Source organism: Scyliorhinus torazame, chromosome 22 (genome assembly GCF_047496885.1).
Source record: "Scyliorhinus torazame isolate Kashiwa2021f chromosome 22, sScyTor2.1, whole genome shotgun sequence".
In the NCBI taxonomy this organism is placed as follows: Eukaryota; Metazoa; Chordata; class Chondrichthyes; order Carcharhiniformes; family Scyliorhinidae; genus Scyliorhinus; species Scyliorhinus torazame.
In genome coordinates, this window is record NC_092728.1 from 25313195 (window position 1) to 25335897 (window position 22703).

The 22703-nt window shown below is 48.0% G+C and overlaps 1 protein-coding gene across 1 annotated transcript in view; it reads left to right on the forward strand.

The window, feature by feature from the left end:
- The window catches only part of LOC140399458 (interleukin-1 receptor-associated kinase 1-like), a 34956-nt gene that overhangs the window by 11258 nt on the left and 995 nt on the right, over positions 1-22703 (forward strand). The window contains exons 2-4 of the mRNA XM_072489034.1: positions 17913-18092; positions 18566-18663; positions 22518-22700. Coding sequence (XP_072345135.1) covers positions 17913-18092; positions 18566-18663; positions 22518-22700 — 461 coding nt within the window. The remainder of the gene's footprint in view (positions 1-17912; positions 18093-18565; positions 18664-22517; positions 22701-22703) is intronic.

A 22703-nucleotide genomic window follows, 5' to 3' on the forward strand; every position in this document is an offset into this window, starting at 1 on the left:
CAGCCTGGCAGTTCCCCCGTGGTCCGCACTCATCGTGTCGACGCCCTCGACGACTGGGCCAACTCCGCAGCGCCTCGGCCATTCCCATCTGAGGGCGGGACATGTCCCGCAGAACCTGATCAAGGTCAGCCTGGTACTGGGTGACAGCTCCCAGTGAGCCGGACATTCTGCTCGGCCGTCACCGACTGCGCCACGCCTTGGACACCTTCACTCATGGTGCCGACGTCGGGCATCATCAGGCTCTCCACTGCGGTCGCCACCCGAGCAGTGTTGCCCTCGGCGCCACTCATTGCCAGCGACATCTCCCGCGCCCGTAGCCTCTGGGACTCGTCCAAGCTGCTATGGATCTGCTGGAGTGTCGCCGACATCTCCCTCGGAACATCGCGGCCGCTCCCTATCGTCTCCATCAGCTCCGGGTAGCCCTGTTCAGAGGCTCAGCATCAGGATGGGGCCCAGCTGGGTCCTGGGATCCAGCAGCTCTCCGACTGCTGTCTCGCCTGGGCGGGGGGGGGGTTACTGTCTCCACCAGATGTAGCTGCGTGGGGCTCACCAGATTGTGCCCCAGACGCCTGACCACTCACATCTCCCACCGGGGTATGTGTACCTGCGCTGGTGGAGGATGGGGACGACAGCTGGGAGGTGAGTGTAACAGTTGCATCCTCCGGGCTCTCCTCCGAGGTGTCCTCCTCCGAGTCGGGAGAGGGGGCCGCCCGGGATGGGTCGGCACCGTCGACTGGGAGGACCTGCGGGAGAATGGACATGTGGTCAGTGGGAGGGATGGGTCAGCCAGGGAGGCAATCGCTACTCGCGTTTGTTTGAGGTTCCCCGGTGGTTCCTCACCTCTGTGGCATCCGCCAGTCTCCGCGTGGCTGACCGCCCTGTCCTCGGCCACGCCGGTCACCTCCAGGGCCCGCTCCTCAAAGGAGGTGATGGTTACCGGCCTCCCCGAACAGGCTCCCGAATGTGGCGCCTCGGGGCTTTTCACAGTAACTTCATTGAAGCCTACTTGTGACAATAAGCCATTATTTATTCATTTTTTTCTTATGTCCAGCACCCCTCCGCCAGTCTGGGCCCTCTCCCGCCAATTGTGGGAGGCTTTTTCCTGAGGAGACACAGAGAGGGGGCATTGTTAGCCACACGCGTGGTTCAGGGTGGGAAAGGGGGTATGGAGGCGGGGTTGAAGGGGGAGGGAGAGCTGGAGATGGTGTCTCGTCACCCGTTGTAGGTCATTAACCTTCTTCCTGCACACTGCTGGCCAGTCATCTTGTCATAATGTTGGAACATAATGGCTGCCGCCACTTTGTCCCAGGCAGCAATGGCTGCCTTGTGGCTCACTCTCCGGGGGAACAGGACATCCCTCCTGGTCTCCACCGCATCCAGGAGCCTCCCGTGATTTGTGTCCCGAATCTTGGAGCTGGTCTCCTCAGAGCCATTATTGAGAGCTGGCTGGGGTTGTTATGGGCCAGGGGAAACTCCAAAGTCTATCATGGAGTTACCCTGACCCACAACCGTTTATTGATTTTGGTGACGATGAGCACAAGGGCCTACTTTTCAGGTGTTATTCAACCGAGGCCTTAAGCACTTTTAATTAAATCAACAAGCTTTATTCTACGAATTTAGTTAACATTTCTATAAACACACACAGTAAGCATTTTTATCAGCTACAGTATTCTATATATCACCCATAACAAATTCCTCCCTTTAACTGTTCCAATTTAATAACAAGATCCCATAAACCAGAAACCCAATTCAAAAGGTGGTGGCCCCACACACGGCACTCACGACCTGGTATGGACGCCCCTGTTTCCTTTCCAAAACAGCAGGTTTCAATTCCTTCTGGGAAACAGTTATTTCTTTTCAAGTTATCGAGCAGTCTGGAAACCGCTTTTAATCTGCAGACAGAGAAAAAAAACCTTCTCTCAACCCGTGCGGAACAAAACCAGTTCAAACTCGAAGCGAAAGTGAAACTCGGAGCCACAGCCCAGCTCCGCCCACACAATGACAGCGCTGAAGCCATGTGATAAGACAAAAACTTTTCTTCAAGGGACACTCCCGTGACAGGGTTGACTGAGCAAGTGAAGCTTAAGTGCTGCTCGACATTGTTAGTGGAGGGGCTGGCGAGCGCGGTCCCAGCGAATCAGCTGGCGAGGCGTTATTTGCGGCGAGAAGCCCGTGAGGCCTCATTAAGTGGACCAATTAACATGTTGCGTTGCCGGTTTTGCTGGGCCGAACACCGAGATGCTCGTGACAATTCCCGCTCGCTACCACACTTGGCAATTTTTCAGGATATTCTTGCCCTTAGAATTGTAGCCCGGAGCTGAACTCAGAGATCGGGCCGCCATTTTGAAAGGGTACCCCGATCTCTAAGAGCTTGTGGGTGAGGTCCCCCACACCCCCCCCCACCCATGGGCAATGTTGCCCCCACACACATGGGCACTATCGCACAAACCCCAAGTGAGGACACCATGCCGGGGACCCCCTCTTCAGACTCTCCCCCCAAGCCCTCATACTGCACCCCATCCATTCCAGGGCCACCACCCGTCACCCCCCCCCCCCAACCTCCCAGACTTAGCTGCCCTGCACCCTTCGAAACCCCCTCCACCCTCCTTTCATGGGCATGGCCTCCCTCGGGCTCTGACCCATGGCAGTGCCAGCTGGGCAGTGCCAAGGTGCTTGCGTCCAGGGGGAGGGTCAGGGAGCCACCCGGAACTGACCCTGACCACCCAGGGGTTTCCGATGACCCGAGAGACTCCAGGCTGGGGTTCCGTCTGGTCCATGTTTGTGTGGACCAGTGGCGAATGCCGCCCGCCTGCAGCCTCGCTGGGGGGGCTGGTGGATCCCGGGTAAGTTTGCCAAAATCGGTTTAATGCTGGCTTCGGCACGAGCTGTTTGGTCTACTCCGATGCCTCACAGGACTCGGGTGAATCCCGCGAGGCGTAAAGTCGTCCAGGAAACCCACAAGAGGGCTCTCCCGGCATAGACCGCGCTCATGCGGTCAGTGGATCGCGCCCTATATTCCAAATGTGGCCGTACTCAGGTTCTATAAAGCTGCAGCATGACCTGCTATTTTTATACTCTCCTGACTGTACTTTAAACCAATCTCTCTTTCTCTCTTCTTCCTGAATTTTAAATCAATCTCTCTCTCTCTCTCTCCTTCCTGTATTTTAAATCAATCTCACTCTCTCTCCTTCCTGTATTTTAAGTCAATCTCTCTCTCTCTCCTTCCTGTATTTTAAATCAATCGCTCTCTCTCTCTCTCTCTCCTTCCTGTGTTTTAAATCAATCTCTCTCTCTCTCTCTCTCCTTCCTGTGTTATAAATCAATCTCTCTCTCTCTCCTTCCTGTATTTTAAATCTCTCTCTCGCCTTCCTGTATTTTAAATCAATCTCTCTCTCTCTCTCCTTCCTGTATTTGAAATCTCTCTCTCTCCCTCCTTCCTGTATTTTAAATCAATCTCTCTCTCCCTCATTCCTGTATTTTAAATCAATCTCTCTCTCTCGCCTTCCTGTATTTTAAATCAATCTCTCTCTCTCTCTCCTTCCTGTATTTTAAATCTCTCTCTCTCTCTCCTTCCTGTATTTTAAATCAATCTCTCTCTCTCTCCTTCCTGTATTTTAAATCAATCTCTCTCTCTCCTTCCTGTATTTTAAATCAATCTCTCTCTCTCTCCTTCCTGTATTTTAAATCAATCTCTCTCTCTCTCCTTCCTGTATTTTAAATCAATCTCTCTCTCTCTCTCTCCTTCCTGTATTTTAAATCAATCTCTCTCTCTCCCTTTCCTGTATTTTAAATCAATCTCTCTCTCTCTCTCCTTCCTGTATTTTAAATCAATCTCTCGCTCTCCCCTTCCTGTATTTTAAATCAATCTCTCTCTCTCCCCTTCCTGTATTTTAAATCAATCTCTCTCTCTCTCCTTCCTGTATTTTAAATCAATCTCTCTCTCTCCCCTTCCTGTATTTTAAATCAATCTCTCTCTCTCTCTCTCCTTCCTGCATTTTAAATCAATCTCTCTCTCTCTCTCCTTCCTGTATTTTAAATCAATCTCCCTCTCTATCCTTCCTGAATTTTAAATCAATCTCTCTCTCTCTGTCTCTCCTTCCTGTATTTTAAATTAATCTCTCTCTCTCTCTCCCCTTCCTGTATTTTAAATCAATCTCTCTCTCTCTCTCCTTCCTGCATTTTAAATCAATCTCTCTCTCTCCTTCCTGTATTTGAAATCTCTCTCTCTCTCCATCTCCTTCCTGTATTTGAAATCAATCTCTCTCTCTCTCTCCTTCCTGTATTTTAAATCAATCTCTCTCTCTCTCCTTCCTGTATTTTAAATCAATCTCTCTCTCTCTCCTTCCTGCATTTTAAATCAATCGCTCTCTCTCCTTCCTGTATTTTAAATCAATCTCTCTTTCTCTCTCTCCTTCCGGTATTTTAAATCAATCTCTCTCTCTCTCTCTCTCCTTCCAGTATTTTAAATCTCTCTCTCTCTCTCTCTCCCTCTCCTTCCTGTATCTTAAATCAATCTCTCTCTCTCCTTCCTGTATTTTAAATCAATCTCTCTCCCTCTCCTTCCTGTATCTTAAATCAATCTCTCTCTCTCCTTCCTGTATTTTAAATCAATCTCTCTCCCTCTCCTTCCTGTATTTTAAATCAATCTCTCTCTCTCTCTCCTTCCTGTATTTTAAATCTCTCTCTCTCTCCTTCCTGTGTTTTAAATCAATCTCTCTCTCTCTCTCCTTCCTGTATTTTAAATCTCTCTCTCTCTCCCTCTCCTTCCTGTATTTTAAATCAATCTCGCTCTCTCTCTCTCCTTCCTGTATTTTAAATCTCTCTCTCTCTCTCCTTCCTGTATTTTAAATCTCTCTCTCTCTCCTTCCTGTGATTTAAATCAATCTCTCTCTCTCTCTCCTTCCTGTATTTTAAATCTCTCTCTCTCTCCCTCTCCTTCCTGTATTTTAAATCAATCTCTCTCTCTCTCTCCTTCCTGCATTTTAAATCAATCTCTCTCTCCCTCTCCTTCCTGTATTTTAAATCAATCTCTCTCTCTCTCTCTCCTTCCTGTGTTTTAAATCAATCTCTCTCCTTCCTGTGTTTTAAATCAATCTCTCTCTCTCTCTCCTTCCTGTATTTTAAATTAATCTCTCTCTCTCTCTCCTTCCTGTATTTTAAATCAATCTCTCTCTCTCTCTCCTTCCTGTATTTTAAATCAATCTCTCTCTCTCTCTCCTTCCTGTGTTTTAAATCAATCACTCTCTCTCTCTCTCTCTCTCTTCCTGTATTTTAAATCAATCTCTCTCTCTCTCTCCTTCCTGTGTTTTAAATCAATCTCTCTCCCTCTCTCTCCTTCCTGTATATTAAATCTCTCTCTCCTTCCTGCATTTTAAATCTCTATCTCCTTCCTGTGTTTTAAATCAATCTCTCTCTCTCTCTCTCTCCTTCCTGTGTTTTAAATCAATCTCTCTCTCTCTCCTTCCTGCATTTTACATCAATCTCTCTCTCTCTCTCTCCTTCCTGCATTTTAAATCAATCTCTCTCTCTCTCTCCTTCCTGTATTTTAAATCATTCTCTCTCTCTCTCTCCTTCCTGCATTTTAAATCAATCTCTCTCTCTCTCTCCTTCCTGTATTTTAAATCTCTCTCTCTCTCTCTCCTTCCTGTATTTTAAATTAATCTCTCTCTCTCTCCTTCCTGTATTTTAAATCAATCTCTCTCTTCCTGTATTTTAAATCAATCTCGCTCTCTCTCTCCCCTTCCTGTATTTTAAATCAATCTCTCTCTCTCTCCTTCCTGTATTTTAAATCAATCTCTCTCTCTCTCCTTCCTGCATTTTAAATCAATCTCTCTCTCTCTCTCCTTCCTGTATTTTAAATCAATCTCTCTCTCTCTCTCCTTCCTGTATTTTAAATCAATCGCTCCTTCTCTCTCTCTCTCCTTCCTGTATTTGAAATCTCTCTCTCTCTCTCTCTATCTCCTTCCTGTATTTGAAATCAATCTCTCTCTCTCTCCTTCCTGTATTTTAAATCAATCGCTCTCTCTCTCTCCTTCCTGTATTTTAAATCAATCTCTCTCTCTCTCCTTCCTGTATTTTAAATCAATCGCTCTCTCTCTCTCTCTCTCCTTCCTGTGTTTTAAATCAATCTCTCTCTCTCTCTCTCTCCTTCCTGTGTTATAAATCAATCTCTCTCTCTCTTTCTCCTTCCTGTATTTTAACTCTCTGTCTCTCTCTCTCTCCTCCCTGTATTTTAAATCTCTCTCTCTCCTTCCTGTATTTTAAATCTCTCTCTCTCTCTCTCTCCTTCCTGTATTTTAAATCAATCTCTCTCTCTCTCTCCTTCCTGTATTTTAAATCAATCTCTCTCTCTCTCTCTCCTTCCTGTATTTTAAATCAATCTCTCTCTCTCTCTCTCTTCCTGTATTTTAAATCAATCTCGCTCTCTCTCTCCCCTTCCTGTATTTTAAATCAATCTCTCTCTCTCTCTCCTTCCTGTATTTTAAATCAATCTCTCTCTCTCTCCTTCCTGCATTTTAAATCAATCTCTCTCTCTCTCTCCTTCCTGTATTTTAAATCAATCTCTCTCTCTCTCTCCTTCCTGTATTTTAAATCAATCGCTCCTTCTCTCTCTCTCTCCTTCCTGTATTTGAAATCTCTCTCTCTCTCTCTATCTCCTTCCTGTATTTGAAATCAATCTCTCTCTCTCTCCTTCCTGTATTTTAAATCAATCTCTCTCTCTCTCTCCTTCCTGTATTTTAAATCAATCTCTCTCTCTCTCCTTCCTGTATTTTAAATCAATCGCTCTCTCTCTCTCTCTCTCCTTCCTCTGTTTTAAATCAATCTCTCTCTCTCTCTCTCTCCTTCCTGTGTTATAAATCAATCTCTCTCTCTCTTTCTCCTTCCTGTATTTTAAATCTCTGTCTCTCTCTCTCTCCTCCCTGTATTTTAAATCTCTCTCTCTCTCTCTCTCTCTCCTTCCTGTATTTTAAATCTCTCTCTCTCTCTCTCTCTCCTTCCTGTATTTTAAATCAATCTCTCTCTCTCTCTCCTTCCTGTATTTTAAATCAATCTCTCTCTCTCTCTCTCCTTCCTGTATTTTAAATCAATCTCTCTCTCTCTCTTCCTGTATTTTAAATCAATCTCTCTCTCTCTCCCCTTCCTGTATTTTAAATCAATCCCTCTCTCTCTCTCTCTCTCTCCTTTCTGTATTTTAAATCAATCTCTCTCTCTCTCTCCTTGCTGTATTTTAAATCAATCTCTCTCTCTCTCCTTCCTGTATTTTAAATCTCTCTCTCTCTCTCTCCTTCCGATATTTTAAATCTCTCTCTCTCTCCTTCCTGTATTTTAAATCAATCTCTCTCTCCTTCCTGCATTTTAAATCAATCTCTCTCTCTCTCCTTCCTGTATTTTAAATCTCTCTCTCTCTCTCCTTCCTGTATTTTAAATCAATCTCTCTCTCTCTCTCCTTCCTGTATTTTAAATCAATCTCTCTCTCTCTCCTTCCTGCATTTTAAATCAATCTCTCTCTCTCTCTCTCCTTCCTGTATTTTAAATCAATCTCTCTCTCTCTCCTTCCTGTATTTTAAATCATTCTCTCTCTCTCTCTCCTTCCTGCATTTTAAATCAATCTCTCTCTCTCTCTCCTTCCTGTATTTTAAATCTCTCTCTCTCTCTCCTTCCTGTATTTTAAATTAATCTCTCTCTCTCTCTCCTTCCTGTATTTTAAATCAATCTCTCTCTCTCTCTCTCTTCCTGTATTTTAAATCAATCTCGCTCTCTCTCTCTCTTCCTGTATTTTAAATCAATCTCGCTCTCTCTCTCCCCTTCCTGTATTTTAAATCAATGTCTCTCTCTCTCCTCCCTGCATTTTAAATCAATCTCTCTCTCTCCTTCCTGTATTTTAAATCAATCTCTCTCTCTCCTTCCTGTGTTTTAAATCAATCTCTCTCTCTCTCTCCTTCCTGTATTTTAAATTAATCTCTCTCTCTCTCTCGCCCTCCTTCCTGTATTTTAAATCTCTCTCTCTCTCTCTCTCTCTCCTTCCTGTATTTTAAATCAATCTCTCTCTCTCCTTCCTGTGTTATAAATCAATCTCTCTCTCTCTTTCTCCTTCCTGTATTTTAAATCTCTGTCTCTCTCTCTCTCTCCTCCCTGTATTTTAAATCTCTCTCTCTCTCTCTCTCTCTCCTTCCTGTATTTTAAATCTCTCTCTCTCTCTCCTTCCTGTATTTTAAATCAATCTCTCTCTCTCTCCTTCCTGTATTTTAAATCAATCTCTCTCTCTCTCCTTCCTGCATTTTAAATCAATCTCTCTCTCTCTCTCCTTCCTGTATTTTAAATCAATCTCTCTCTCTCTCTCTCTCTCTCCTTCCTGTATTTTAAATCAATCGCTCCTTCTCTCTCTCCTTCCTGTATTTGAAATCTCTCTCTCTCTCTCTCTATCTCCTTCCTGTATTTGAAATCAATCTCTCTCTCTCTCCTTCCTGTATTTTAAATCTCTCTCTCTCTCCTTCCTGTATTTTAAATCAATCTCTCTCTCTCTCCTTCCTGCATTTTAAATCAATCGCTCTCTCTCTCTCTCTCTCCTTCCTGTGTTTTAAATCGATCTCTCTCTCTCTCTCTCTCTCCTTCCTGTGTTATAAATCAATCTCTCTCTCTCTTTCTCCTTCCTGTATTTTAAATCTCTGTCTCTCTCTCTCTCCTCCCTGTATTTTAAATCAATCTCTCTCTCTCTCTCTCCTTCCTGTATTTTAAATCAATCTCTCTCTCTCTCTCTCTCTTCCTGTATTTTAAATCAATCTCTCTCTCTCTCTCCTCTTCCTGTATTTTAAATCAATCTCTCTCTCTCTCTCCCCTTCCTGTATTTTAAATCAATCCCTCTCTCTTCTCTGCTTCATCTCTCTCTCTCCTTTCTGTATTTAAATCAATCTCTCTCTCTCTCTCCTTCCTGTATTTAAATCAATCTCTCTCTCTCTCCTTCCTGTATTCTCTCTCTCTCCTTCCTGTATTTTAAATCAATCTCTCTCTCTCTCTCCTTCCTGTGTTATAAATCAATCTCTCTCTCTCTTTCTCCTTCCTGTATTTTAAATCTCTGTCTCTCTCTCTCTCCTCCCTGTATTTTAAATCTCTCTCTCTCTCTCTCTCTCTCTCCTTCCTGTATTTTAAATCTCTCTCTCTCTCTCTCTCCTTCCTGTATTTTAAATCAATCTCTCTCTCTCTCCTTCCTGTATTTTAAATCAATCTCTCTCTCTCTCCTTCCTGCATTTTAAATCAATCTCTCTCTCTCTCTCCTTCCTGTATTTTAAATCAATCTCTCTCTCTCTCTCTCTCTCCTTCCTGTATTTTAAATCAATCGCTCCTTCTCTCTCTCTCTCCTTCCTGTATTTGAAATCTCTCTCTCTCTCTCTCTATCTCCTTCCTGTATTTGAAATCAATCTCTCTCTCTCTCCTTCCTGTATTTTAAATCAATCTCTCTCTCTCTCTCCTTCCTGTATTTTAAATCAATCTCTCTCTCTCTCTCCTTCCTGTATTTTAAATCAATCTCTCTCTCTCTCTCTCTCTCTCCTTCCTGTATTTTAAATCAATCGCTCCTTCTCTCTCTCTCTCCTTCCTGTATTTGAAATCTCTCTCTCTCTCTCTATCTCCTTCCTGTATTTGAAATCAATCTCTCTCTCTCTCCTTCCTGTATTTTAAATCTCTCTCTCTCTCCTTCCTGTATTTTAAATCAATCTCTCTCTCTCTCCTTCCTGCATTTTAAATCAATCGCTCTCTCTCTCTCTCTCTCCTTCCTGTGTTTTAAATCGATCTCTCTCTCTCTCTCTCTCTCCTTCCTGTGTTATAAATCAATCTCTCTCTCTCTTTCTCCTTCCTGTATTTTAAATCTCTGTCTCTCTCTCTCTCCTCCCTGTATTTTAAATCTCTCTCTCTCTCTCTCTCTCCTTCCTGTATTTTAAATCTCTCTCTCTCTCTCTCTCCTTCCTGTATTTTAAATCAATCTCTCTCTCTCTCTCCTTCCTGTATTTTAAATCAATCTCTCTCTCTCTCTCTCCTTCCTGTATTTTAAATCAATCTCTCTCTCTCTCTCTCTCTTCCTGTATTTTAAATCAATCTCTCTCTCCCCTTCCTGTATTTTAAATCAATCCCTCTCTCTCTCTCTCTCTCTCTCTCCTTTCTGTATTTTAAATCAATCTCTCTCTCTCCTTCCTGTATTTTAAATCAATCTCTCTCTCTCTCCTTCCTGTATTTTAAATCTCTCTCTCTCTCCTTCCGATATTTTAAATCTCTCTCTCTCTCCTTCCTGTATTTTAAATCAATCTCTCTCTCTCTCCTTCCTGCATTTTAAATCAATCTCTCTCTCTCTCCTTCCTGTATTTTAAATCTCTCTCTCTCTCTCCTTCCTGTATTTTAAATCAATCTCTCGCTCTCTCTCCTTCCTGTATTTTAAATCAATCTCTCTCTCTCTCCTTCCTGCATTTTAAATCAATCTCTCTCTCTCTCTCTCCTTCCTGTATTTTAAATCAATCTCTCTCTCTCTCCTTCCTGTATTTTAAATCATTCTCTCTCTCTCTCTCCTTCCTGCATTTTAAATCAATCTCTCTCTCTCTCTCCTTCCTGTATTTTAAATCTCTCTCTCTCTCTCTCCTTCCTGTATTTTAAATTAATCTCTCTCTCTCTCTCCTTCCTGTATTTTAAAGTAATCTCTCTCTCTCTCTCCTTCCTGTATTTTAAATCAATCTCTCTCTCTCTCTCTTCCTGTATTTTAAATCAATCTCGCTCTCTCTCTCTCTTCCTGTATTTTAAATCAATCTCGCTCTCTCTCCCCTTCCTGTATTTTAAATCAATGTCTCTCTCTCTCCTCCCTGCATTTTAAATCAATCTCTCTCTCTCCTTCCTGTATTTTAAATCAATCTCTCTCTCTCTCCTTCCTGTGTTTTAAATCAATCTCTCTCTCTCTCTCCTTCCTGTATTTTAAATTAATCTCTCTCTCTCTCTCTCCCTCCTTCCTGTATTTTAAATCTCTCTCTCTCTCTCTCTCTCCTTCCTGTATTTTAAATTAATCTCTCTCTCTCTCTCTCCTTCCTGTATTTTAAATCAATCTCTCTCTCTCTCTCTTCCTGTATTGTAAATCAATCTCGCTCCCTCTCTCCCCTTCCTGTATTTTAAATCAATCTCTCTCTCTCTCCTTCCTGCATTTTAAATCAATCTCTCTCTCTCCTTCCTGTATTTTAAATCAATCTCTCTCTCTCCTTCCTGTATTTTAAATCTGGTGTTGTAAGACTTCGTACTGTGCTCACCCCAGTCCAACGCCGGCATCTCCACATCATGTATTTTAACTCCTTCCTTTATTTTAACTCTCTCTCCTTCCTGTATTTTAAATCAATCTCTCTCTCTCACTCGTTTTTCATTTTAAATTTCTCTCTCTCCTTCCGATATTTTAAATGAATCTCTCTCTCTCTCCTCCGTTTTTTTAAATCAATCTCCCTCTCTCTCTCCTTCCGGTTTTATAAATCGATAAGGGAACAGCTCCCTATCCACCCTGTCCATGCCCTTTAATCTTGTACCTGTGGCAGTCAGCACTGTTGTATTATATTGTATATATGGTGAAGTGTTGGGTACTCTGACCCACAGACGCACCAACACGGTTGCGAATGGTACAAAGCAGTTTTATTTCATTGAACTATAAATATAGTAAACTCTGGTATTCAGCACATGGTGAACCTCTGAGTGGCTGGCAATGAGGTCTGTGCCCTGAGTTCTCTCCTGCTCGAGTGTCCAGGAAGTGTCATGTTCCCTGCTTTGTACTGTGTATGCTCTTGTCCGTGATTGTGTCGTGTTGATTGGTCCGTTGATCTGTCCATCGTTATGTGCGTGTGTATGTGCTGTGATGTTCACATGAATATCATGACATATGGGTATTACGGTAAGGCCCCTGCACTACAGGTACGGGGGTAGATCCCTGCCTGCTGGCTCCGCCCAGTAGGCAGAGTATAAATGTGTGTGCTCTCCGAACAGCAGCCATTTTGTAAGCTGCTGTAGGAGGCCACACATCTCTATGTAATGAAGCCTCGATTACATCCTACTCTCGTCTCATCTCCATTGATAGTGCATCAATTTATTACACAGAGATTTTTCAGAGATGGACCTCCGCATCGAGCCGGATCGCCTGCAGCTGCAACTTCAAGCAGACAACGCCAAAAAGGACTTCCAACATTGGCTAGCTTGCTTTGAAGCGTACATCGGGACTGCGCCAGACCCAATCTCAGAAGCACAGAAGCTCCAGATTCTGTACACGTGGCTGAGCTCCGATGTTTTTCCCCTCGTCCAGGAAGTGCCTATCTACACAGAGACCATGGTGTTACTGAAGGAGAATTACGCTCAGCAGACCAACAAGATCTACGCCAGGCACCTCTTATCCACGCGGCACCAACTTCCCGGTGAGTCTGTGGAAGATTTCTGGCGTGCCCTGCTCGCCCTGGTGAGAGACTGTGACTGCCAGGCCCTTTCGGCCACTGAACATTCGAACCTGCTAATGAGAGACGCGTTTGTTACGGGCATAGGGTCTGACTACATCCGCCAGCGTCTCTTAGAAGGGGTCACGCTCGACCTCGCGGCGACCAAGAAACTAGCGCTCTCGCTCATGGTCGTCTCACGCAACGTACAGGCTTATGCCCCCCGACCGCACGGTGTTGCTAACTTTGGTTGGCTCTTAATTCGTTGCCCGTTGGGTCTTGACTGAATTTGCTCTGTTTCTATAACCTTTGCTCTCGAGTCGCCAGGTATCTTTATGATACTACCACGAGGTTCAAGTTCAAGTAATGATCAATAACTCAACACACCAATTAGTAAGATTCAAATCAAAACACATTTATTATACACAGTAATCACTACTCATGCATAAACTCTACTTTCTAGACTATTCTCTGTCGCTAAAAGGCCTATACTTAGCTTCGGACTGGCCCACCAGGTATGGGGAACAAATGGCCTTTCGTTCGATTCTGAGTCTGCAGGATTCAAAAGCTGGTATAGACTGGTAGCTCGGAGCGCCTCTCTCGTAGCGAGCGTTGACTGGAGACTTACTTGGCTGATGCGGCAGCTTAGGCAGTTCACTGTCAAGGGTTGTTTCGTGCTGCTGAGTGACCCTGCCAAGAAGGACGAATTGAACTTGGGGGCTCTCCTTTATAGTCCCCAGGGGCTTCGCGCCGTTCGGGGCAGACCCCGTACCTGGTTCCGAGTGATTGGACTATGTTCCGATCACTTAGATCGATTTCTCCAATACTGGAGTTGTTCCCTGATCGCTGGGCGGTCCCAGAGTGTCCGTTGGCCTTCCTTTGTCTTGGCTCCTGCTGGCGTCGAGGAGTCTGGCTTGGCCTTATTCACCTACATGTTTCGATTGTGCCCGGGGATCGCTCATTACTATGCAGATGGCTGCTGGTTTCAGTGCTGTCTGGGCTTTTGCAAGTTCTAATACACAGGATTTCTGCACTTGCTGGTTTTTGCCTGTGTTGGCTGAATTTCCCTGCAGCCTTTGCGGACCTCCATTTTAAGTCGGGAAGTGGCCAACCCAGGTGGCTACAACGGCCCATCCCCCCTGTGCACCGTGAACCCCCCCAGCGGCCACCCCATCATGGACCCCATCAGCGACCGCCCCCAGCCAACCAACCCCGGGGGACCCAAGTGCTACTTCTGCGGGCAGACAAAACACCCCCGGCAGCGCTGCCCGGCACGGAGCGCGCTCTGCAAGGCCTGTGGCAAGAAGGGACATTTCAAGAAGGATACTGCATCGCCACCCTCACCATCCAGGGCGTAGAGTTTGACGGCTTCCAGCTCTACGTCCTCCCCAACCTCTGCGCAGCCTTGCTACTCGGCCTGGACTTCCAGTGCAACCTCCAGAGTCTAACCCTGAAATTCGGCGGGCCCCTACCACCCCTTACTGTTTGTGGCCTCGCGACCCTTAAGGTCGACCCACCTTCCCTGTTTGCGAACCTCACCCCGGATTGCAAACCCGTCGCCACCAGCAGCAGATGGTACAGCGCCCAGGACAGGACCTTCATCAGGTCCGAGGTCCAGCGGCTGCTGCGGGAAGGCATCATCGAGGCCAGCAACAGCCCCTGGAGAGCCCAAGTGGTAGTGGCGAAAACCGGGGAGAAAAACAGGATGGTCGTTGACTACAGTCAGACCATCAACCGGTACGCGCAGCTCGACGCGTACCCCCTCCCACGTATATCTGACATGGTCAATCAGATTGCACAGTACCAGGTCTTCTCGACAGTGGACCTGAAATCTGCCTACCACCAGCTCCCCATCCATAAGGCGGACCGCCCATACACTGCGTTTGAAGCAGACGGCCGCCTTTACCATTTCTTTAGGATTCCATTCGGCGTCACCAACGGGGTCTCAGTCTTCCAACGGGAGATGGACCGAATGGTTGCCCGGTACGGGCTGCGGGCCACTTTCCCGTACCTGGACAATGTCACCATCTGCGGCCACGACCAGCAGGGCCACAACGCTAACCTTTCCAAACTCCTCCACACCGCCTCAACCTCACTTACAACAAGGAGAAGTGTGTGTTCAGCACAAACCGATTAGCCACCCTCGGCTATGTGGTTCACAACGGAGTTCTAGGGCCCGACCCCGGTCGCATGCGTCCCCTCATGGAACTCCCCCTTCCCCACTGACCCAAGGCCCTCAAACGCTGCCTGGGGTTCTTTTCGTATTACGCCCAGTGGGTCCCAAACTATGCGGACAAGGCCCGCCCACGCATTCAATCCACCGTTTTCCCACTGGCGGCCGAGGCTCACCAGGCCTTCAACCGTAACAAGGCCGACATCACCAAGGCCGCGATGCACGAGACGCTCCCCTTCCAAGTCGAGAGCGATGCAGCAGACGTCGCTCTGGCCACTACCCTCAACCAGGCAGGCAGGCCCGTGGCATTCTTTTCCCGCACCCTTCATGCCTACGAAATTCGGCACTCCTCCGTCGAAAAGGAGACCCAAGCGATCGTTGAAGCTGGGCGGCAATGGAGGCATTATCTGGCCGGCAGGAGATTCACTCTCCTCACTGACCAACGGTCGGTTGCCTTCATGTTTAACAACACACAGCGGGGCAAGATCAAAAATGATAAGGTCTTGCGGTGGAGGCTCGAGCTCTCCACCTACAATTACGAGATTTTGTATCGCCCCGGTAAGCTCAACGAGCCCCCCGATGCCCTGTCCCGAGGTCCATGTGCCAGCGCACAAGTGGACCGACTCCGGACCCTGCACGACGATCTCTGTCACCCGGGAGTCACCCGTTTTTACCACTTCATTAAGGCCCGGAGTCTGCCCTACTCCATCGAGGAAGTCAGGGCAATCACCAGAGACTGCCAGGTCTGCGCAGAGTGTAAACCGCACTTCTACCGGCCAGACCATGCGCGCCTGGTGAAGGCCTCCCGCCCCTTTGAACGCCTCAGCGTGGACTTCAAAGGGCCCTCCCCTCCACCGACCGCAACACGTACTTTCTTAATGTGGTCGACGCGTATTCCCGATTTCCCCTTCGCCATCCCATGACCCGATATGACGTCTGCCACCATCACCAAAGCCCTCAACACCAACTTTGCTCTGTTCGGCTTCCCCGCCTATGAGTCATATATATGTATAGATGGTTGGGGCTGGTTTAGCACACTGGGCTAAATCGCTGGCTTTTAAAGCAGACCCAGGCAAGCCAGCAGCACGGTTCAATTCCCGTACCAGCCTCCCCGAACAGGCGCCGGAATGTGGCAACTAGGGGCTTTTCACAGTAACTTCATTTCAAGCCTACTTGTGACAATAAGTGATTTTCATTTCATTTTTCATTTTCATGGTGTCTGTGCATGTATGCGTGCACGCGAGTGCCCGTGCGTGTGTTTGCACATGGATCGGTATGCGTGTCTATTTGTGTGCACACACATGTGTCTGTGCTCCGGTTTCCTCCCACGGTCCAAAGATGTGCAGGTTAGGTGGATTGGCTCGGCTAAATTGCCCCTTTGTGTCCAAAAGGTTAGGTGGGGGTACAGGATTAGGGCAGGGAGGGGGGGTGGAAATGGACCTAGGTCGTGTGCTCTTTCAGACGGTCAGTGCAGACGCGACTGGCCAAATGGCCTCTGTCTGCTCTGTAGTGATTGGAAGGTGTGTTCCCTGCGGGCTGCCGCTTCACTCTGGCAGTTTCCCGCGCGAGCGACCTGTGGCGATATGCATTTATTAATACACGTGTCCTGCTGCAGCTACTGAGACTCGATGTGAATACACGTCATTTCCTCCCCTTTTGAAATCGAACGTCCCCCCAAAAAATTGAAACACGTGTGACATGAACAGTATTCAAATCCGCTGATCATCAAGTCGGACGGTGTGGAGGTCGTCTCTCTCGGAGTGGTGATCGTGAATTGGCGTTTGCTCCTTTACATTCGTTGAAACGTCTGGTGTTTTCCCCTTGGTCCGAACGTCATCAGTGGTTATTTTGGCCGGGTCTCGAACTGTACCCCAACATCAACTCTGGTGCTTGATCGAAGGTGGGGTGTCGGTGTCAGGATTGTAGGAAGGTTCAGGTCAGGACTTCGTACAGTTGGATCCGAATGTTTCAGCGGGTTCCATATCCGGCGGACCAGATTTCAGGCCATCGGCCTCCTCCAGGTGACATCATCTCTGGTCTGGATGGTACACGAGTCAGGCCCAGTCTGTGCAAGGATCGAGGCAGGAAGCCATTCTTCTCCAGTGGGGTAATTCCTGGCCCAAAACTCCTTATCCTTGATGGAAGACACTGCCTGTGGTTTAAAGAGTTTTGGTGTACACTGCGCATTGCCTGTGGTTTAAAGAGTTTCGGTGTACACCGCACACTGCCTGCGGTTTAAAGAGTTTTGGTGTACACTGCACACTGCCTGTGGTGTAAAGAGTTTTGGTGTACACCGCACACCGCCTGCGGTTTAAAGAGTTTCGGTGTACACCGCACACTGCCTGTGGTTTAAAGAGTTTTGGTGTACACTGCACACTGCCTGTGGTTTAAAGAGTTTTGGTGGAAACCGCACATTGCCTGTGGTTTAAAGAGTTTTGGTGTACACTGCACACTGCCTGTGGTTTAAAGAGTTTTGGTGTACACCGCACATTGCCTGTGGTTTAAAGAGTTTCGGTGTACACTGCACACTGCCTGTGGTTTAAAGAGTTTTGGTGTACACTGCACACTGCCTGTGGTTTAAAGAGTTTTGGTGTACACCGCACACCGCCTGTGGTTTAAAGAGTTTTGGTGTACACTGCACACTGCCTGTGGTTTAAAGAGTTTTGGTGTACACCGCACACTGCCTGTGGTTTAAAGAGTTTTGGTGTACACCGCACACAGCCTGTGGTTTAAAGAGTTTTGGTGTACACCGCACACAGCCTGTGGTTTAAAGAGTTTTGGTGTACACCGCACACCGCCTGCGGTTTAAAGAGTTTTGGTGTACACTGCACACTGCCTGTGGTTTAAAGAGTTTTGGTGTACACTGCACACTGCCTGTGGTTTAAAGAGTTTTGGTGTACACCGCACACAGCCTGCGGTTTAAAGAGTTTTGGTGTACACCGCACACTGCCTGTGGTTTAAAGAGTTTTGGTGTACACCGCACACAGCCTGCGGTTTAAAGAGTTTTGGTGTACACCGCACACTGCCTGTGGTTTAAAGAGTTTTGGTGTACACCGCACACTGCCTGTGGTTTAAAGAGTTTTGGTGTACACCGCACACTGCCTGTGGTTTAAAGAGTTTTGGTGTACACCGCACACTGCCTGTGGTTTAAAGAGTTTTGGTGTACACCGCACACTGCCTGTGGTTTAAAGAGTTTTGGTGTACACCGCACACTGCGGGATGTTTTTCATTGTATTGACAGTGCCATAGAAATGTGTGTTGTTGCATTAGCCGTGTGCTGAGATCACCCTCTGCTCTGTGTGCTCCAGGGAGGCCGACGTTCCATCCGTCACCCCCCAGCGTGCCGCCTGCCAGGATGAAGCAACGCGTCTACCCGCCGCCCGCTGTTCCCCTGCCTGAGCCCGTGCCACCGTCCACTTGGTCAGACCCTGTGAAGAGCCACAGCTGGAAGCCGAGCGAGAAGGAAACGCTGATGGTGGACTCGCCCTGTGAGTAGCGAGCCTGCCCCTTCCCACCCCACCCCCTCCCTCGGCGCTGATTGTGGGACATGTTCGGCAAAATATCCGCCGCTTAAAATTCACCCTCCTGACTTGTGCCTTGTAGATGGTGGACAGGCCTTGGAGGGGAGTCAGGAGGTGAGTTACTCGGCACTCTGGTAGCCACAGTATTTGTGCAGCCGGGTCAGGCCCAGGTTCTGGTCAATGGTAACCGCCCCCCCCCCCACCCCAGGATGGTGATAGTGGTTGCCGGGGGGATTCAGCGCTGCGAGTAGTAGTCGAGGGCCTTCTTCGCAACCTGGAGAGTGACCCTCTCGCCTCTGGAGGGAAAATCGCGACACATTCCGGAGGGAGGAGCCGCACCGGGGTTGGAGGTGACGCGCGATTGAACTTTGCGTGTCGCTTTTGTTTGACCAAAAAAAAAAATTGTTTTTTCCCCCCCCCCACCCCACCGTTGACCTCAGCCCCGAAGCCGGTATTACCAGGGCCCCCAACTCCGCCCCACAGCATGTCCACAGACGCCGGGAACTCGGGCTTCAGCGGCAAGGACAGTCTGAGCAAGGTAAGGAGGCGCGTCGCGGTACAGCACGGAACGAGGCCATTCGTCCCCTCGTGTACCCGCACTGGCTCAGGGGGTGGGGGGGCGGAGCGGCTGGGGGGGGGGGGGGGCGCAGAATGACGCGCGGTTGCTTCGTCCCAATTCCTCCCAAGCTTTTTCTTGCGGCCTGAAGCCCATAATGTCTCCGGCGCGAGACCCCGGAGTCTGAAAATTGGGGGAGGGGGAGTGGCGGGGGCGGGTGACGAGCTGGGGGGTGGGGGGGGGGGTGCAGTCACTTGAATGTGCTGGGAAGTGTTTGAGCTGCGAGATTTGCGGGCTACATTTTTTTTTTTTTTTTGCAACAGCAACAAGGCTCCGGAGGGCTGGCCGTGGCCGCCGTTCAAGAAGCATGCTGGGATTTCAAGGCGGCCTCTCAGCTCGTCAGCAGCCCATTGGTGCCCCCCCCCCCGCCCCCGCCCCCGCGGACTCCCTCCCCCAGAAACCCCAGCCTGTTACCCCAACGGGGGGTCACCATTTTGGGATAGGTGGTGGCCTGGTGGTGTTGCCGCCGGACCTGGAGACCCAGGGCAGTGGGTCAGGACACGGGGGACCCAGGTTCGAATCCCGCCAGGGCAAGATGGTGAAATCTGAACTGAATAAAAATCCCGAATTGAAAGTCGACCAAGTCTTTGGCCCATCGACTCGGCCCGACCCTCCGAAAAAGCACCCTACTTAGGCCCACTGCCCCGTCCTATACCCAAAACTCTCCATAACAAAGAACAGTACAGCACAGGAATAGAGCCTTCGTTCCTCCAAGCCTGCGTAGGCCATGCTGCCTGTCATGATATCCACATCAGCATCATTCTACCAGGAGATAGCTCAGAGCACAGAGCTCACAGCGTGCCACTCAGATATAGACCATGTGCTGAGTGCCTCTCTAAGATAGTGATAGGGCTGGGTCCACAGGTTAGCTGGTGAAACACTTACCCAAGCCAGCAGTTAGATGTAACCGGTGTTAAGATAATAAAACAGAGTTGTACCATCTACAGCCGTGTTGGATCATTTGTGCATCGGAACACCCAACACGACACTGCCGTCTGAACTTAAACCTTCTCCCCTTCCGGGGTCCGTCACCCTCTATTCCCATCTTATTCGTGTATTTGTCAGGACGCCCCTTAAACGTCACTGTTGCACCTGCTTCCACTACTCCTCCGGTAGCGAGTTCCAGGCTCCCACTACCTTCTGTAAAAGAAACGTCCCTCGCACACCTCCTCGAAACTTTGCCTCTCGCATCTTAAACCTATGTCCCTCCCCAGTAATTGACTCTTCCACCCTGGGGAAAAGCTTCTGACGATCCACTCTGTCCATGCCCCGCATAATTTTGTAGACTTCTTATAATAATCTTTATCATTGTCACAAGTAGGCTTACATTAACACTGCAATGAAGTTACTGTGAAAATCCCCTAGTCGCCACATTCCGGCGCCTGTTCGAGTACACGGAGGGAGAATTCAGAATGTCCAAATTGCTTAACAGCACGTCTTTCGGGACTTGTGGGAGGAAACCGGAGCACCCGGAGGAAACCCACGCAGACACGGGGAGAACGTGCAGACTCCTCACAGACCATGACCCAAGCCGGGAATCGAACCCGGGTCCCTGGCGCTGTGAAGCATCACTGGTTAGCACTATCAAGTCGTCCCTCAACCTCCGTCGTTCCAGTGAGAATAAACCGAGTTTATCCAACCTCTCCTCATAGCGAATGCCTTCCATACCAGGCAACATCCTGGTAAATCTCTTCTGCACCCTCTTCAAAGCCTCCACATCCTTCTGGTAGTGTGGCGACCAGAATTGAACACTATACTCCAAGTGTGGCCTAACTAAGGTTCTATACAGCTGCAACATGACTTGCCAATTTCTATACTCAATGCCCCGGCCAATGAAGGCAAGCATGCCGTTATGCCTTCTTGGCTACCTTCTCCACCTGTGTTGCCCCTTTCAGTGACCTGTGGACCTGTACACCCAGATCCCTCTGCCTGTCAATACTCTTAAAGGTTCTGCCATTTACTGTATATTTCCCACCTGTATTAGTCCTTCTAAAATGCATTAACTCATGTTTGTCCGGATTAAATTCCATTTCTTTGTCCAAGTCTCCAACCGATCTATATCCTGCTGTATCCTCTGACAATCCTCATCGCTACCCGCAATCCCACAAATCTTTGTGTCATCCGCAAACTTACTAATAAGACCAGCTACATTTCCTCTAAATCATTTACATGTACTACAAACTGGAACAACGGAGGTTGAGGGGCGACTTGATAGTGCTAACCAGTGATTCTTCACTGCACCAGGGACCCGGGTTCGATTCCCGGCTTGGGTCACTGTCTGTGTATATATATTATATATACTACAAAGGTCCCAGCACTGATCCCTGCGGAACACCACTAGTTCAGCCCTCCAATCAGAAAAGCATCCTTCCATTGCTACTCTCTGCCTTCTATGACCGAGACAATTCTGTATCCATCTTGCCAACACCTCTGATCCTGTGTGACTTCACCTTCTGTATCAGTCTGCCATGAGGGACCTTGTCAAAGGCCTTACTGAAGTCCATGTAGACAACATCCACTGCCCTTCCTTCATCAGTCATCCTCGTCACTTCCTCAAAAATCTTGATCAAGTTAGTGAGACATGACCACCCCTTCACAAAACCATGCTGCCTCTCGCTAATACGACCCCTTGCTCCCAAATGGGAGTAGATCCTGTCTCTAAGAATCCTTTCCAATAATTTCCCTACCACTGAGGTAAGGCTCGCCTGGATTCTCCTTGCTACCCTTCTTAAACAAAAGAACAACATTGGCTATTCTCCAGTCCTCTCGGACCTCACCTGTAGCCAATGATGACATAAATACTTCTATCAAGGCCCCAGCGATTTCCTCTCTTGCCTCCCTCAGTATTCTGCGGTAGATCCCATCAGGCCTTGGGGACTTAACTACCTTAATGTTTTTCAAGACGCCAAACAACTCTTCCTTTTTGATCTCAATGTGACCCGGACTATCTACACACCCTTCCCCAGACTCAGCATCCATCAAGTCCTTCTCTGGTGATGCAAAGTACTCATTCAGTACCTGCAAATCTTTGGACACTAAGGGTAAATTTAGCATGGCCAATCCACCTAACCTGCACATTTTTGGACTGTGAGAGGAAACTGCATCACCCGGAGGTAACCCACGTAGACACTAGGCGGGTGGGGGAGGACATGTAAACTCCACACAGTCACCCAAGGCCTGAATCGTACCCGGATCCCTGGCGCTGAGGGGCACCCTGGCTGACAACTATGCCACCATGTCTGTAAGGCCTACCTCTTTAACAAAGCCTTGGTTGTCTGACTTTCTGTCTCTTTATGTGACTCAGGATCACTTGGTTTTATGCGACTCCTGCGACGTAATCTCAGCGCGTTGCGTTAGGTTAAGGGTGCTAGTTAAATGTAAGTTCTTCCCATTTGAGAAACATTAAAAAGTACATCTGGAACATGCGCCCTGCCACAGCCAGCTTCCTGCTTTACAAAACGACAAGCGTCACTGTCTGGGGACACACGTCACTGGAGACAGAATACCTGCTGTCTCTGACTAGTCTAAAGGACACAGCTGGCAGAATAATATATTGGGGGTGAGATGGGACGTTCCCGTTCTAAATGAACAGTGTGTCCTCTGTATAGCCAAGGGAGTTTTCTGAGGACTTTACCAGCATGCACGTATAATGTTTACAGCTCTTTATTTTCTTTTTCCTTCTCTCTCCCCCCCCCCCCCCTCATCCTCCCCTCTGCCACACTCCCTCCCCCTCCTCGCCGCGCTCTCTCATGCCCCACCCCCGCGCATTCTGACAGGCCTCGTCACGCCCGCCGTCCTCCTCGTCCGTGGACAAGTACCTGTTTTATTGGCCGCTGCACGAGCTCAAGAAGGGAACCGACAACTTTGCGGAGAGTCAGAAGATCGGCGAAGGGGGCTTTGGCTGTGTGTACCGCGCGGTGATGCGGCACACCGAGTACGCTGTCAAACGGTTGAAGGAGGTA